Below are 18,454 nucleotides of genomic sequence, written 5' to 3'. Positions count from 1 at the left end.
GACTAAAGCTACGTATAGGAACATTTGTGTTCTGCATAACTGTTTTCGAGTCAATTTTTTTTTTGGAGGGGGGGGGAGGAGTGGGAGTACTTCTGTAGGGAAGAAACACATTTGGCAACGCTGAGTAAAAAAGATTTTTTTTTTTTTTAAAAAAAAAGGTGATTGGGAGGGCATAATAAAAGACATACTTCTGGCACTTCTACAAAATACTGTTAAACCAACCATGCTGTCCATGTGTGATCTAAGTAGGATATCCGAAGTGCATTGCAAAATTTGTCACGGCATCTATACTGGCCATGTGGCAAGTTCATAAAATTTGATAATTATAAAAATGCCATCCATAACCAATACTTATTTTTCTCATACATAAACTAACTATGTTGCTGTCCACGTGATCTAAGTAGGATTTTAAGTGCACCACAAAATTCTGTTAAGCCAACTAACATGGTAAGAAAATCCTATTTTACAAGACAATTTACTTTTTCAATATTTTTTCATGGAAACAGATAGACACACCAAATGGTGCACAATAATGTTAATTTCACTGCATCAGATAGACTTTCAACGCATTCCACAATACATCATTCCTTAGATCACTAAAACGTAAAGATATTAAAGTCCACAAAGATGAACTTCGAAAGTTGCAATCCCCACTTTGATCGATAGTAAGAAAAGCAAAAAGTTTCAAAGATGTTCCGCTCAAAGACAATGTCAAAAAGATATTCCCTTTTTCCAAGTTACAGTGGAAAATTAAGATTTCCTCTTGAATCAATGCTGCGGCTCAAGTGATTAGCTAAGATTTGGAATGCTTGGACTTCTTGCTTGGTGATTCTAAACACAATCAATTAATTGATCAGTTCAGGAATCAGGAATTTTCAATCTAAATATGAGAAAATAATAATAATAATAATAATAATAAACGGGTACGTCTGAGGGTTGGCTTGCCAAACCTACCTAGGAAATGATTCAATTGTTCTTAATGCAGATCACATCCCTTGGAAAGAGAATTTTCGGATTTGGGTTTGGTACAGTTTTTTGGGTCAAGTTGAACCCGCGGTTCAAGAAGTTAGGCACAAATTTAAGTCCCCAATGGGTTATTTGGGTCATGGGCTATGTAATTTTGAGTTCTCTATTGTAACGGGCCCATTCTATTAGCCCAAATATTAGGGATTTAAGGCCTATACGGGATTAAGTAGTTAGTTTCTATTTTCTTAGTTCCTAATTCCATGTGATGAGTTACTTAGTGATCCAGCGAAGATAGATATTAAGAAGAAATTTCTACTTTTGTTACTTTCTATTTTGCATGCAATAGCAATTTATCCTCAAGAAGGACCCCATCCTAGAAGATATCAGTTTTCCTCAAACCTTGGGCCAGCGCTGTCTCACCTCACGCTTCCTACCCAGGAATCGTTTCGGCTCTCCGCGCTCTACCAGTGCACTCCTTTCTCTAATTCTACAAGGTTTGCCCTCCCGGCTCGCATTAAGGCCCATACGGGATTAAGTAGTTAGTTTCTATTTTCTTAGTTCCTAATTCCATGTAATGAGTTACTTAGTGGTAAGATAGATATTACGTAGAAATCTCTAACTTTGCCTGCAATAGCAATTTATCCTCAAAAAGGATTCCATCCTAATTTCTATTGTATTTGCTTTTATTTTCCTTATAATGGCTAAGGATCCTTTCGAGAAGGATTCCTTTTTAGTGTTTCCTTGGCAGTCAAGTAGCAAGGAGAGTTTCTATTCTTGTAATCAGTTCATTGGTTATTATAATCTAACCCACAGATTTTATGTTTGAAAAAGCTATGCTCTATGTGAGTGTGTGCACTGTGGTCAATAGGTGGAGAAACCTATTGGCCATATCTTCTTCTTCTTTTCTTCCTATTCTCTTTTATTTTTCTTTGTCATTCATTGTTCCAACAATATTTCAGCAGCTAGAATTCTTCTCGGGGCCATCTTCCAAGTGATTTCTAATATTCTTCTTTGTGTTTATTTGTGTCCTAACACTGTTATTAAGTTCCCTTATATTCTCTTATTTTTTTCCAGCAGTGTTTTGTGTCTGTAACCTACTGTTGGACAGCAACATAGTCTAACCTTCATTCAACAGATTCTAACAATTTGATCATCGGTTTAGGAGGAGATTAAACTATAGCCCTCCACCCCTACTCCATTCGACCTAAACATGGTGTTCACCAGATGGCTGGTTCATGAGTTATGTTAGTTTTTCTAACCATACTTGTCAAGGCTCTAGGCGACACAAGGCGTTGGAGGGCCTTTCTAAGTGCTTAGGCAATAAGGCAGCGCCTAGGCAACCAAGGCATTCTAGTATTCTTTTTTTATGTATCCATTATATTTATTAATACTGAGGGCAAACCTAGGCGTAACGGTAAGGTTGCCCCATTTGCGACCTAGTGGTCGGGGGTTCGAGTAGGGAAACAGACTCTCTGCAAAACGGGGGTAAGGCTGCGTACATTATGATCCTCCCCAGACCCCGCAGTGGCGGGAGCCTGGTGCACTGGGTGCATCCCTTATATTGATTACTACTACTATAAGAAATAGCCAAAGGCCCAAATAGCATATTAGAAATTATAAAGTTCTACTGATATGCTACATAAAGAATCATATCAATGCAATAAGGAATAATCACCCTAGCAATTAGCAATGACATAATCTGCGAAAACCAACACATAATGAACAAATTATATAGGATATAAAGAAGCAATGAACCATATTGTTATATTTATCAGAAAAACAAGTCAATAACCTAATAGCATATAATCACGAAACAGAATTATAAATAACAAAAAAAAAGGGGACTGTTAAATTGAACATAGAGCACACTCTCTCGTCACTGTTCAGTGTTCATGTTGCAGGCTTGTAATACACCATTAACCCTTTATGCTCAAGCCACAAACACTTAAGCTTGAATATCAGAACAGAAATACAGTACACAGTACACACCATTAACCAACAAAAATACATAACAGAAACACACCATTAACCAAGAGAAATACACCATCAACAATTTAACAGAAATGCAGTACCAATAACCAGAAAAAATAAACCAACACCATTAACCATTAAGTCTGAATATGAGAACAGAAACACAGTAGTCCAGTACACACCATTAACCATTTGCATTTAGGCTTTGCTTGGTAAAAGAAGAAGAAGCAAAGTAATTAAAGAAAACACCCCTTACTCAGTTACATATGAATGGCAAAAAAAAAAGGAGGGGGAAACAGTGAAGTCACGGGAAGAACCGAAGAAGAAAAATACATAAGACTAAGGAGGAGAAGAGAGAGAGAGAGTCAGAGAAAAAAATCTATACCCGATTAATCAGGTAAAAAAACGACTGTGCGACGGGGAAAAAGAAGGAAGAGGAGGAGACCGAAGAAATCGATTGATCAGGTTGGGGGTTGGGGAAAAAAGAGACTGCGATTAGGAAGAAGGAAACCGAATGAGAGGGGGAGGGAGAAACCAAAAGCAAAAGGCGACAACTAGAAGAAGAACTGCGAAAAAACACACACACAAACTTACCTGTCAAAGCCGGAGATGCAGTCGCTGCCTTCGTCTCATCGTCCCCTTGAAGTCGAAGCTCGAAGTGTCGAACACACGTGTTGCAAGGTTTGGGTTTCAATGTGAGAGAGACAGTGAGTTTGGGTTTCAATGTGCGAGAGACGGTTTTTTTGGTAGAATCAGAGATACAGTTGTGATTTTACCAAAATTATAAAAAGGGTTTTTTTCACGTGCCCCTGAGGTTTGACGTAATTATGAAAATATGTCTCAGTTTGAAAAAATTCTACGTGCCCTTTGAGGTTCTTAACCGTTAACAGATACCCTTATTCCGTTAGTGTAGGTTTAACAGTGTTAAAATTAAGAGGTGAACTGACAAAAATGCCCTTATAAAAAAATTAAAAATAAAACCTGCAACTCAAGGGGTGAACACCATCGGGCTCTTGAGGTTTTGGGCTTCCAACAATTTTGCAAGGAACAAAGAAATTTGGAGAGGCTTTCTTCCCTCTCTCTCGGTTCTTCTCCTTCCCACCATTGGAGAGCTAGATTCAGAGGTCTAGATTTTACCAAAAAAAAAAAAAAAGATTCAGAGGTCTAGAAGGGAAAACCGAGGATTTTTGGGTCTTGCCGTCTTTGATTACCGGTGTCTGTGCTCTTCCACTTCCTCTTCCTCTTCATGGATCTCCTTTCCATTACAGTAACCAACTGAAAGAGATCCAGGCAGAGATAGACACACAAGAATCATCAAAGGAGGAAGTGATGAAGCGAAAGCTTGACATTGACGAAGATCTGGCGGTGGATGCGGAGAAGACGAAGAAGAGGAAGGGAGACTTGGAAGAGGAGCAGCGTCAGGAGACGGGGTTTGAAAGATCAAGGGATTTGTGTGTCAATCGGTTATTTTTCGTGAACCCTAGTAATTTTTTACTGGATATCATCCATGTATCAATCTCAAATCGAAATAAAAAATCAACAAGACTGAGATTTCCTTCCAAACCCTATCCGATTCTCGTTTTGTTTTTTGGTTATTAGCAAGTGTTTTCAGTTTCAGAAGTAGATTAAGAAATGGAGAGTGGCAAAACCACAAAGGGAGCAGGGGGGAGACGAGGTGGTGACAGGAAGAAGGCAGTTTCGGTGGGGTTACCATTGCTAGCGGTGGTGTTCTTCCAAATATCCACACTGTTTTGTTGCCCAAGGAAGACTGAGAAGACCGAAAAGACTGAGAAGGCTTCTCAATCCAAATCTCCCAAGATTAGAACTTAGAAAATTTAAGCCAGCATAGCTTAGATATTACGCTATGTAATCAGAAATGTTTTCATTTAGTTAATGGGAAATTAGATCTTTTGCCAGTTTCAAATTTTGTCATTTTGGTTTGAAGTCTCTTCTCCCATTAGTTTCTGATTTTGTTTTAACTTCTTCCATTAGTTTCTGATTTTGTTTTCGTTGCAAAATTGTTGGAGGGAGACGAGGTGGTGAGAGGAAGAAGGTAGTTTTGGTGGGGTTACCATTGCTAGCGGGGGGGTGTTCTTCCAAATATCCACACAGTTTTGTTGCCCTAAAAGACTGAGAAGGCTTCTCAATCCAAATCTCCCAAGAAAGATCGTTGCTTAGAACTTAGAAAATTTAAGCCAGCATAGCTTAGATATTACGATCTGTGATCATAAATGTTTTTATTTAGTTAATCGAGTTAATCGAAAATTAGATCTTTTGCTAGTTTCAAATTTTGTCAATTTGGTTTGAAGTCTCCTCTCCCATTAGTTTCTGATTTTGTTTTACCTTCTCCCATTAGTTTATGATTTTGTTTTCCTTGCAAAATTGTTTGAATCTAGGCCCAAAACTTCAAGAACCCAATGGTGTTCATAGTTGCAACTCATCTTCCATTTGGGGAAGATGAGTTGCAGGTTTTTTTTATTTTTCTTGTAAGGGCATTTTTGTCAATTCACCCTTAATTTTAACACTGTTTAGACATAAACTAACAGAATGGGAGTATCTATTAATGGTTTAGAACCTCAGGGGGCACGCATAATTTTTCAAAACTAAAGGATGTTTTTAGGGGGGTACGTGAAAAAAACCCTTATAAAAAAAGAAGAAGACACACAGATGGGAGAGAATTTATACGAAGGGAATTGTGGGAGTTGGTTATGGTTTATGTGAGACATGCGGTTGAGGAGCTCCGATCCACACGCCAACACACATCCCGACGTGCTACTCCCCAGCCGCATGATGTGTGGTGCACACCGTGCAGCGGTGCACAAGTGCGTTGGAGATGAGCAGAGTCCCTATAGACCTAGGTGAGGATCTCTTTCCCAAAAAAAATATATTCACTATGGAAAGGAAAGTCAATCTCGTAGCCCTGCTCTAACGGGGTACTCTTTGGTGGTAGTACAAGGGCAATTGTAGTAATCTTCTTCCAATAATTATTTGATTCTATTCTTAATGTTTTAATTTGTTTGTGTACATGAGTAAATACCTGGCCCTACAGGATCAGAGACCATATATTAGGGGTGTCAATAATGCCCAGCTGGCCCGAACCCGCCCTGAGCCCGGCCCGGACCCGACCCTGATTTCCCAACCCGAAGGGCGGGTTAGGGTTGAGTTTTTGGCTGACCCTGGCAGGGTCGGGTCGGGTCAGGGTTAAGACCCCGGGCTTAGCCCGGCCCGACCCGGACCTGACCCTGATTTAATTATAAACATTTATATATATGAAAATACCAAAATGCCCACAAAATACCCTAATCCCATATTCCCTATTTCCCTTTTCGTTTTCACTTTTCACCCTTCATTCCTCATCCACGAGAAAGTGAGAAACTGAGAAAGCCGCCGCTCAACTAGCCTTCTTCTTCCTCGGTTTCTCCTTCCCAGATTTGCATCAAGGTAGTTTAGGGAGTACTCACTCAGTAGTTGAACTTTGCATCACTCATAAAATTTTCGATTCTCATAAGCATCTTTATTTTGTTTTGTTTTGTTTTGTTTTATGTAGGCTGAGAAAATCACAAAACTTGCAGAAACTGAATCGCCTAATCTAAAACTCATACTTCTTCAAGCTCCGAACCTCGATTAGCATTCTTCTTCACTCACAGAGGTACATTCGTTCCCTCCCCTTCTCTATCTCAGTTCATCCTTCTGTGCAATAATTAAACAACTGCAGAAGAAGGGTTCATAAGCTACTGTAATTAAAATTTAGGGCTTTCTCTCTCTCTCTCTCTCTCTCTCTGTGTGTCGCTCACCCCACATAGACACAAAGAAAGTTGGAAAAAAAAAATTAATACAGAGAAGGGGAATTGAAGTGTGAAATGGGGCTAGACCTTGAAATCCTTTTAGGGCTCTGCCGACCTTCCGAGCACAAGCCTCACAATACATATCAACTTTGAGAACGATCTCCTGAGGCTCTTCAGCTTTCTTCTCCTCTTCTTTCTTTTCTTCTTCTTTCTTCTTCTTCTCTTCTTTTTTTCCTCTTCTTTTTTTCCTTCTTCTTTGTTCTCCTGCCATAATGTTAGAGTCAAAAATACATTCTAGATCAGCCCTTCAATTCTCTAATTACCAACTAAATTCAAAACCCAAACAAAAATTATATTCCAGATATCAATAGTGACAAGAAATTTCTGCTCAGAAACTAGTGTAATATACTTATTTCACCCATCTGTTCCCGGATAGGGAGCCCAAATAAGACTCTCTCAATAATTTCTTTGGTGCAACGCAAAAGTTGCAAGCACCACTTAGAAATGCAAAAACCAAAAAAACCCTTCTTAGATGAGTTGGATTAATCAGGGCCAACCCGACCCTATCAGGGCCGGGTCAGAGAAAACCCTGGCAGGGTCAGGTCAGGGTTGAGGGTTTCTTGACCCTGCCAGGGTTGGGTCAGGGTCAGGGTTTAGGTTAAGACCTCTAGGGTCAGGGTCAGGGTTTAGGCAAGCCCGGCCCAACCCGACCCATTGACACCCCTACCATATATCTCAAAAACCATAAACAACTCTCACAATTCCCTTCGTAAAAAATTCTCTCACAATTGTGTCTTTCTTATTTGGGAAATTTACATCTACCTCCCCTGGGGTTTCAAACCACTGTTAGCAAAAACGCGTTTAAAACTTCATTTTAAACATGTTTTGTCGTATGTTACCCAAACATACAGTAAAAAACGGCAAATGGCAAGCATTCCCGTTTTAAACACATTCCCATTTTTTTGGCCTTTTTTAAGACCTTGGACTTAACTGACCATATCTTTATCTCCTGAACTTTGATAGGCCTGATTCTTTCACCGACGTAAAGATGATTCGAAGTGTGAAATCCGCAATAAATTTAAACTTTTTAGAACTTGTGTGATTTCAGGTTCCAGCTCTGAATCTATGGTGGCATTGATGCTATGGGCTGCATCGGTTGAGGATACAGACGAATCTCTCGACACTCCTATGGAGGATTCCAGGGATTCTTCCCAACTTGCCCTTCTGGAGTCTGAGGACCCCTATGGAACCCCGCATCGAAGTTACCTGTGTTGGATCTGTTGCCTAGAGGCTATGCAGAACCTCTCCCTTAATTAAACTCGATGTAAGTATAATTTAAATGTATTTTTATAGTGTTATGTACGACCAATTAGAGTTATAGGGGTATTTTGGTCAAATTGCCTCTGTGGGACCCACGTCCCCAGTGGAGAATCCTATTCCTAACATTTATCCGTATTCGGATTACCCCTGATGTCGTATGACATCATTCTATGGTTAGAATAGAATAATAAGTACAAAATTCTGGTTAAAATCAATTTTAGGAATTAGTTTTAAAAACTGATTTTTACTTTAATAGACCAAACAGCCCTTAATAATTAAACCACTATATATACAATTCCCATTTCACTATTTCCATATCTAACCAAAAGAGGGAATCGAACCAGCCTTAGGAAATAGAGAAAAGAAAGGAGAAAGAGAAGAAAAGAAGGGAGAAGGAGAACTTACCCTGGGAAATTCGATCATGGCTTTGATTTGGAAGCTTGGAAACCTCCATTAGAGATCTTGGAGCAGAAATTCAAAGTTGCATCTTCTATCTCTGCTGTTGCACGTATAGGTAGGCCTCAATCCTTGCTGCTCCCATCTACTTCTTCCCTAATCTCTTCTCTAAATTCTCTCTAATTGTAGCCTAAGCTACTGGCTGCCATTAATGCTTGCAAACCAAGCTTGGATGATCAAATATGGACCTAATTAATTACTGTTTTGAGCCAAACTATGGTTTAGCCATGGCTGCAACCCATAGAGACCCCCAATTCCTAGCTGAATTAGTTAATTTAGAGCCCTAATTTGATTAATTTTGGGGTTAATTGTTCAAATCCCTAATTTAAATTAGACTCTAAAATTAAACCTTGAAATTAACAATTAAATAAGCTGACCCACCTTAAAATTAGGTCAAATTATGAAATTCAGCTCATGCATGTGAAGATCCATGCAAGGAGAACAAAACCCCCAATTTTGGAGTTTGAATCGGATGTAGAACCAGGCCCTAAAACCAATCAACCGGTTCAGCCTGGGCCTGAATCCGATTCACCTATTTGATGCCCAATTTGCCCTCCAATGGTTGGGTACTGACCTGGACTTATTCCAGACCCTAATGCTTGCTATTTTTCTACTGTTCTAGGATTGTCTCTGCTGTTTTTCTTCTGTTGTTGTCTGGTCTGCTGGGAATCTTATTGCCTAGACTAGCCTAACACTATAGGTAAGGGAATTTGACTTTAATTTCGGTTTGTTTATGACCTTAATTTGTTGTTGTTCTGAATGTCATGTCATGCATCATCAAAACTACTCAGATGCATATAGTTTCTTAACTTGTATTTATTGCACTAGAATCTGCATGTGAACTAGGCTGCATTGACATCTTGCATTGTATTGATATTTATTGATGGTGAAGTACTGTATTTTTATAATTCAGCTATCCATACATGTGCCATCATGAATAGATAGCACTGGGCTAGGTTGTATATCATTACCCAATACTACGTCCCTTACCAACAAGGGAAGAGGTGTTGGACAACCTGTGGTACAGCCGAAGGGTATGTCGGGGTACCATTCACTGTCCCATGTTAGCGTGTGTACTCCGTTGTGGGAATAAACAGTAGGGTTGGTCTTTGGGGGTCTGCTAGTGGCTGCTTGGTGTCATGCCTGAACTGGCGGGTCCTCACCATAGTAGAATGATTTCGCTCGGGTGATCGACGTCTGGTTATGTGTTTCCGAGACCGAGGTTAGCATCTACTACAGTAGTACTTATACCTCATTTGACTTAGATTCCATGTTAGGAGCATGCTAGATTAGGACATTCATCATGAATTATTGTGTTGTGTTTTGCATGCATTTTCTTACTGGGCTCAGTTGAGAGCTCACCCCTGTGGTATACCTTATTTTTCAGATGAGACTACTCTCGGTGTTTCTGGTACTTCTGTGGGGACTCCTTCTGCTCAGGATCCTCCTACTGCTCATGGAGTTGATACTCCTCTACTGGTGGAGCACGAAGCTTCGTGCTCATGTGACGACTGCGCCTTCTCCTGATCTTCCTGATTGATCAGGTTATCTCTACCCTTTTTGTTATAGCACTTTTGTAGTAAATACTGCATATAGTCTTTTAGTGGTTGAGTTACTTCTTTTGTAGTCTATCGAAGGAACTCAGATGTACTTAAATGTTCACAGATATATATATTAAAGTTATCACTAGTTCTTCCTTTATTGTCTTATTACTTTATTTAATTGCTTCCGCTGCATTTAGATTCTGATTATTATGAATAAAATTACGAATAGAGTACTGCACTTGCGATCCTGGTGGGTTGATTGGATGTGAGACACATCCAGTCACACTTGACCCTTAAAAATCGGGCCGGGGTGTGACATTTAAGTGGTATCAGAGCAACACGCTCTTTGACTCATTGACCTGAAGGTGAGTCCAGTCTAGGGTTAATTAAAAACCTTAATTAAAAGACATTAAGTAAAAAAGAACTTGTTTGTAGACTGCAAATGTAAAGGTTAAAAATTTGTATTTCATATATATATACGAGTCTTTACAAAATTTCAACTCTTAAGCTGATTTGGTTACATACGTTAGCTTGTTGTCATAAGCTGGGAGACATAGTCCGCATGATCAGGTAGGGCAGGCAAATCTCATAACCATAGTAGAGGCTGTAAGTGGCGATGATCTGCATCGAGGACAGCTTGGTGCGATGGCCCGACTTATGAGCTACGCAGTGGCCGCAGATCCTGAATAATAATCGTGCTGAAGGGATGAAGTGCAATTCCAAAAGTACTCTATCATAAGACACTCCGTTGGTGAGCACGGAGAAAAGCCATCGGATCTCAGACCGTGCTAGGAACTCGATAGTCTCGGTCCTTGGAGGGCAATACCTCCACTCTCCTCTGTTAGAAATCCCTAGAATCTCGGCCAGTTGCCCTACGTTGAAGGAGATCTCCCTCCCCTTCACATAGCTGATAATGTAGAAATCGTTGCCTTCGTGCCGATGAGATAGGTTACTGTAGAATAACTGGATAAGCCTGGGGTAGCAGCGGTGCTCTGGCTGAATCATGGGCAACCACCCTATTGCTTCAAACCTCTCTCGGACCTTGAAGGTCCGTAGATCATCGAGGACTACTCCTCACTCTATCTCGATATTCCTCTCCATAAAATGCTCTATAAAACGAATTTCTTCTTGGGCATTTCGAAAATATAGAGGCTCAAACTCATCATTAGGATCGATTGCCAATCTCCCTCTCCCTCTTCCTCTACCACCCCTACCTCGCCCTTGAGCTGCTGCCATTAAAGATCAAAGGCTGCAAATCATATAAAATATATGATAAGTAATCAAGCTAAAAATATATATACTACTTAATGTATGCTTACATATAGGACAGCAGCCCATATGTAAGCGCACATTGACAAAAAAGAAATACAGCAAGGACATAGGCTAAATCAAAGGAAGAAGTGAGTGGTTAAGCCAAGTATAAAAGAAAGAGTGTACATTGGTGTGTATGTATACATGTCGGTACGCAAAAACTCATTAAAGGTCTAACAAATATAATAAAGTAGGTTAGATTAAATAAACAAACAAATTTAGGCAAAAAGTGTCATAGGGACATTTAGTCAAACATCTCACATGCACATATAGACATAGATTTTTTTTTTTAAAAAAGAAGCTAATAAGTACCCAAATTTTGGTAAAAGATAGGGTATTTAGGGACAAATCACCAGAAAACATCTATTTATAAACTAATGAAGCTTAAAACAATAAAAAAGAACAAAAAATAGCTTAGAAAGATCATTTGGGCATTTCTTCAAACACTTGTTGTGCACAAAACTGTGCACAGTGAATGTTTGAATAGGAAATATATAGTAAAGGGAAGAAATAGGGTGAGACAAGTAAAGAGATGATACATTGTCCTAAAATAACCAAAAAGAGAAGAAAAATGTAAAGAAAAAGCTAAAAGAAGTATTCCATTAAAAAACATGGCCAAAGTGTAGAAAGACCTAACAAAAAATCAAAAGAACAAGAGAAAAGAAAAGAGAAGAAGTAAGATTTGAACACTCACATTAAGGTTAGAGTTTAGGATCTTGTGTTAGGATCCCTTCCTTAGCTTAGAAATGCTCCTTTGTAGCCTCCCTTGAGAGTTCTCAGGCTTAGAGAAAGGAATAGGAGAAGCAGGAACCGAATGGGGTTGAAAATAGAACAGTTCAGGATTTTCACGTTTTTAAACAAATTGTGTCACTGCCGAGTGAATCGGTCGACCGGTTCGACCCGACAGTGAATCCAATTCACTCTGAGGTGTGAATCCGGTTGGGCTTTTAACTCTTAATATAATTTTAAAATTTTGTTTTATAAATACCTAAATAAATATAGAATATATATACTATAATATGTCATATAAAATAGAAATTATATTTATATAAAATAATAATAATAAATAAATAAAATAATAATAATATTGTAAGTACCGTGGTCCTCGGGATGAGGGTTACTCAGCCTCTTGGCGACAAGGATTGGCTTCGATGAATAACGGTGTATCGTTTCGATATATCATCATGGGGATTGGGATCATGCTTTATAAAGAAATGGAGTCGCTACCTAGGATTAGGGCCTAGGACCCAATGGGTGTAGCCTCATCCGGGGTTAGCGGAAAGGGCTACGTGATTCCATATGGTCTGGTCAGAGATTCAGGGTAAGTAGTCAGGTTACGATGGTGGGAAGGTGTTTGGCACCCACCTCGCCCGGATAAACCGATCTTTCTACTAGATGTTGGTTTTCAAATATTCTCCCTTAGTAATATATCATATACTAACATGTAAGGCTAAGTTATGATGTACTAATCATGACAAAGAAAGAAAAATCATTTACTATATACACTAAAACGAGTTACTTTAATTGTCTACATTATGCCAAAAATAATAAGAAGGAAAGATACAGATACCTGTCAAGAAATACACGAAATAAACGAAAGCGCACCGAGTGCGAAATATGTGATGTCCCATGGCTCAGGTGGAGACGGACGATCGGCTTATCTCTCTCTTGTCGGACAGAGTAAGGACTATATGAGATGGATTTTGCTACTCAAACTTCGGGCAAAGTAACGGCTATATAAGGGATTCTTGTTATATGTATGCATACAGAGTAACGACTGCAAAAGGGTTTTTATATTATCCATATACTGACCGGATAACCAATTCAAAGAGCAGAATCGCTCTAAATTCGGATTGATAATCGAAGGATCTAACCACGTCGAAGAACTCCACTCACTCACATACTCATGAGGGAAAGACGGAGGAAAAGAATGTGAAAATGAGGTAGAACAAGCCCTGGAGGGTCTCCCTACCCGAGAAAAGCTTGTCTTAGAGGGAAAGGGACCCTCGTATTTATAGGGGAGGGAGGACCCTCACCCTTGGCCAGATAAGTCCTCCACGGCGCCGTGTGTGACGTCAGCAGGCTGATGTCACACCCCTTCATGACACCATAGAAATCAAGTACAGGTCCCCACGATGCCGTAGGAAGGAGCCCCCGGCGTTGTGGGAAGGAGCCCATGGCGCCGTGGGAGCGCAGTACCACTTTTTCCTGACTCTTTAGAAAAAATTTCTACCGTGGTGGGGGAGGGTGAGCAGTACCTCCTTCAGTGTTTAGTAAAGGGTCTTATGAGTCATTTTATGGATGTTAGGGTGATTTGGTTCAGATGTAGGGACAAGAGTCCTTCTTGAGAGAGATACCGATGTCTGTCCGTGTCCTGTTGTCATCATCGCCGAAGGTGGTGACAAAAATTGGAGTCTACAAATATTATTATTATATTCCACATAAATACATACAAAATAAAATAAAATGAAATAAATTAAAATAAAATATATTAAAAATATTTGCATGTTATACGTAATTTATATACGTGTATATGTATGTAAGTATATGTATATTAAGTATAAAAATTAAATAAATAGTACTATATCTATTGATTTTTTATCTATATTATACTTAATGCTACTATATGTATAAGTAATAAATATTATTTAAATATTGCACTTGTACATATTATTTATTGTGCTATACTATGTTATATGATTACGTGTTTTCTTTTTTAGGAATTCGGGTTTTTGGCTTAACACACAACTGCCATTCAAATGAGTTATGTGTTAAGGCCAATCGAGGAGTATACTTACAACCTCTAAAACATCGACGAGTTGAATCGAGTACTCGAGCTACTCACCAATGACCGCTTGTATCTCCAGTTGATTCTCTAGAATGACAGTAAGTCCTTGATGACCAGGGACTTCTATATCATCGATCGAAGGGTAGAATACCTTCAAGCTCATACCACTTGCATCGAATCCATCCTCCACAAATGGGCGGATAAACTTCAAGGCCTTCCTTGAATTCTGGCATGTATGATGAATCATACTTTACTGTTCTTATTACTTTATCATAACTGTGCACTCTATTATATCAAACTGATGCATGTGCTGATAGTTTGTTGTTTACATTCTTTTCTTAGCTGGTCATTATGGACCCACGGCCTCCTAACACATACCAGAGGCATAATGCGGGGGGGGGGGGGCTTGCACAAGCAGCCTCATCCTCTAACCCTGCCCATAATGATCCTCCAGCTGAGGATGCACAGGGAAATCCCCCTGACATGCCTATGCACGATGTTGCTGGTCTTGTTAATACTATCATGGAAAGGCAGCAACAACAGATGCATCAGATGATCACTGACATGGGTGATCAGTTCCAGGCAGTTATCAGGAATATACAAACTCCGCAGGCAACCCCTGCTGTTCCTCCCCCTCTTGCACAGTAGCATGATACAGAAGGCCGCATGATGGAAATATTTCTTAAGATGCAGCCCCTCACTTTTGCTGGAATTAGTAGAGACATCTTACTACCCGTCAAATGGGTAAAAGAAATGGAGAAGGCCTTCGAGTTTCTGAGCTGTAATGAAGAACAGAAACTTATATGTGCTGGATACAAGCTCCAGTACGAGGCAGAAGCTTGGTGGGAAACTACTAGGCCTATTTTGGAGGCAGCACACCCAGTTATAACATGGGACATCTTCAAACAGGCCTTCTTTGCAAATTACTTTCCCACTAGTGTAAGAAAGAAGAAGGAGATAGAATTGGCAGAGCTAACACAGGGACCTAAGTCTGTGTTAGAGTATCAACAAAAGTTTGAAAAGCTTTTCTTCTTTGCCCCTCCTCACCTAAGTGATGATGAAGCAAAGGCACAGGAATTTGAGGACGGATTGAGGCCACAGATTGCCTCTATAATGGCCACCAGACTGACTCAAGGTTACTCAGAAACTGTGCAAACCGCAAAGAAGATTGAGGATAAGCAGAGGGATGCTTATCATGTTAGTCAGTCATCCGGCAAGCGAGCAGCCTCATTCTTTGATAGAGGATTCAGTAAGTTCAGCAAATCTTCTGGATCTAGTGCAGCTCCAGCCTTGCCACAGAAGAGTCAGTCTGAGTCAACAGTGTCTGGACCAGTGTATGCAAATCCTACCACCAAGGCAACAGATGCAGCAGCTCCAGCAAGTGCTGCAGAGTTTAAATGCTTCACCTGTGGACAGATGGGGCATACTTCTAGGACGTGCTACCACAAGTGACTTGTATATCCTGCTCGCCAGCCAACCAGTAAGCCTCAATGCCGGGTCTACTCTGTAACTGCAAGCGAGGCTGAGGCTAACCAGAATGTGGTTACTGATATCATTCTAAACTTATATTTAATTGTATTTTCAATTAAATGATGTCATGCGTACATAATCATCAAATCATGACATATAGGTACCATTCTCATCTGCTCTACTCCTGCATACACATTATTTGATACTGGAGCGACGCACTCCTTTGTGTCTCCGTCGTTTGCTAAGAGAACTGGTGTGTCACCGAAGTGTTTGGCAGAGGGTCTAACAGTAAGCACACCCACTTGGTCAAGGATAGACTTGAACACGTTGTATGAGCCATGTGCTGTGAAAATTGCTGGTAGAGATATGCATGGACATCTGATCCAACTCGATATGACTGACTTTGATGTCATATTGGGGATGGATTGGTTAGCAGCGCACAAGACAAATGTACTATGTGCAGATAGAAAGATAGTATTCCAGCCTAGAGGCGAAAAGGGATTCATCTTTGTGGGTGATAAGAAGAAGAAACTCAGAAAGATGGTGATTTCAGCCTTAAAGATGAAGACGATGTTGAACAAGGGATGTCAAGGATACCTTGTGTCGGTTATGGATACCAGGACGCAAGTTAGGCCTATGTCTGAGATTCCTATTGTAGGAGAATTCCCTAATGTTTTCCTTTAAGATTTGACAAGTCTACCTCCTCCTAGAGAGATTGAGTTTGTGATTGATCTAATACCTGGAGCGGCGCCGGTATCTAAAGCACCTTACAGAATGGCACCGACAGAATTGAAAGAATTGCAGACTCAGCTTTAAGACTTGTTAAAGAAAGGATTCATAAGACCGAGTATCTCACCCTAGGGTGTTCCAGTGTTATTTGTGAAGAAGAAAGACGGCTCCATGAGGATGTGCATCGATTACAGAGAGATGAATAAGCTGACGATCAAGAATAAGTATCCTTTGCTAAGGATTGATGGTCTCTTTGATCAGCTTCAGGGTGTCCAAGTCTTTTCGAAGATTGATCTCAGATCAGGGTACCATCAGCTTCGAATCAAGGAAGCCAATGTTAGTAAGACAACTTTCAGGACTCGATATGGACACTATGAGTTCCTGGTAATGTCTTTTGGGCTTACTAATGCCCCAGCAGCTTTTATGGCTTTGATGAACAGAGTATTTCATGATGTCTTGGACAAATTTGTAATAGTTTTTATTGATGACATCTTGATTTACTACAAGAACGAGGAAGAGCATGCCTAGCATTTGAGATTTGTTCTGCAGGGATAGAGAGAAGCAACTATATGCAAAATTCAGCGAGTGTGAATTTTGGTTGCCCCAAGTTGGATTTCTAGGCCATGTAATTTCAGCTAGAGGGATTGAAGTAGACCCAGGAAAGGTTGAAGCTGTAGTAAGCTGGGAGAGTCCCAAGACAGTAACTGAGATAAGAAGTTTTCTGAGATTAGCTGGTTACTATAGGAGGTTCATAGAGAATTTCTCCAAAATAGCTATGTCTATGACTCAGCTTACTAAAAACAATTATGTCTATCACTTTTGGAAATTCAAAAATTACTTCTGTACTCCTGTGTACTAACTTTATTAATTTTGAAAGGAAATGATAATTTTACCCTTTCTTATTTATTAAAGGAATAAACCCACCCCACCCCACCCCACCCATGTTACTGTTCATCTTCAAGGTCTTGAGGCAAGTTCACCCTGACATCACAGTCCCTGCTCAGCATCTCTCATCCTTAACAAAAGAGATTCCCAAAGTTTAAGAATCTTAACTGACAGATAAACAAATACTTGAAGTATCGAATCAAATGAAACAAATTTGGTATAGTTCGTAATTCACCGAAGTTGAATCACAATCCCACCGAGAATTGAACCCTAGTTTTCAACTTGAATTAGAATCGCTTTTCAGCAGAAGCAATGAAACAAATCACACTTTAAGGTAGGTTGCATCTCGTTAGAAACATTACTTTATTAGTTAACCATATAATTATATTTACTCAATTACAGGAAAAGATACCCATCTCTGCATCTCAAAGTTGAACAGAGGTAGGCCATCCAAAAAGAGAAAAAATTAAATAGTTACAGAATCCTTAGTGAGATATAAAAACCCCAAAAAATAAAACCCATTAGACTTCCCTAATTTTTTATTGAAACCCAACGCTGCAACCCACCAAGAATCCCTCTGAAAGAAAATTGGCCATGATTTGAGCGAATTTTGCTACAAATGGGTTTTATCCAAAATCCCTTTTGCCTCCTCTCCTCCCTTTTCTTCTTCATTGCAGGTTTTGGATTCTTTCCATCTGTAAAAACTGCTTCGGATACCTACACTTTGGTCTACAAGGGTTGTTCAAGCCAGTCATTCTCGGACTCCAGTTACTCACAAGCCCAATCTTCACTTTTCGCTTCTTTAACCGCTCAAGTGAATGAAACCTCTCCCTAAGAAGAAGAAGAACAGAGGTAGAAGAGGAAAAACAGAGGTACAAAATGGGTTTGGCCGGGTTTGGCCTTAAAATTTACCCATGGTCAGAAGAAGAAAAACAAAGGTAGAAAAGGAAACAGAGGTACAAATGGGTTTGGCCTTAAAATCTACTCACTGTTAGAAGAAGAAGAATATGCAACAGAAATAGGGGTGAGGTATGTGTGGACCCTAGGTTAGTTTGGAGATTAAAAAAATTACTTCAATAGGGGTATTGTTTGTAAGAGTATCATGGATGTTTAGATTATATTTGGGTGATGAGATCACCATTTAACTGTTTTTAACTAAGATACAAGGAAGATTATAAAATAGATGAAATTTCAAGAGTGATAGACATAATTATTTGAAATCCCAGGGT

The 18,454-nt window shown here is 39.6% G+C and overlaps 1 protein-coding gene across 1 annotated transcript; it reads left to right on the top strand.

Moving 5' to 3' along the window:
* The first annotated feature begins 14,810 nt into the window (after window positions 1-14,810).
* On the top strand, window positions 14,811-16,295 carry LOC122668286. The gene is made up of 2 exons (XM_043864872.1): window positions 14,811-15,522; window positions 15,772-16,295. Exons 1-2 carry the CDS (start codon window positions 14,811-14,813, stop codon window positions 16,293-16,295), a joined length of 1,236 nt encoding a protein of 411 aa, XP_043720807.1.
* Window positions 16,296-18,454: the final 2,159 nt, after the last annotated feature.

The sequence above is a fragment of the Telopea speciosissima genome, chromosome 7 (assembly GCF_018873765.1).
Source record: "Telopea speciosissima isolate NSW1024214 ecotype Mountain lineage chromosome 7, Tspe_v1, whole genome shotgun sequence".
NCBI lineage: Eukaryota > Viridiplantae > Streptophyta > Magnoliopsida > Proteales > Proteaceae > Telopea > Telopea speciosissima.
Note: the sequence above shows the minus strand (reverse complement) of the source record. Positions and strands in the feature narration are given on the sequence as shown.

Coding starts and splice junctions, on each gene's coding strand:
- LOC122668286 (XM_043864872.1), top strand. CDS start 14,811: ATGGAAATATTTCTTAAGATGCAGCCCCTCACTTTTGCTGGAATTAGT. Junction 15,523..15,771: donor AGATGCAGCAGCTCCAGCAA/GTGCTGCAGAGT, acceptor CATGACATATAG/GTACCATTCTCATCTGCTCT.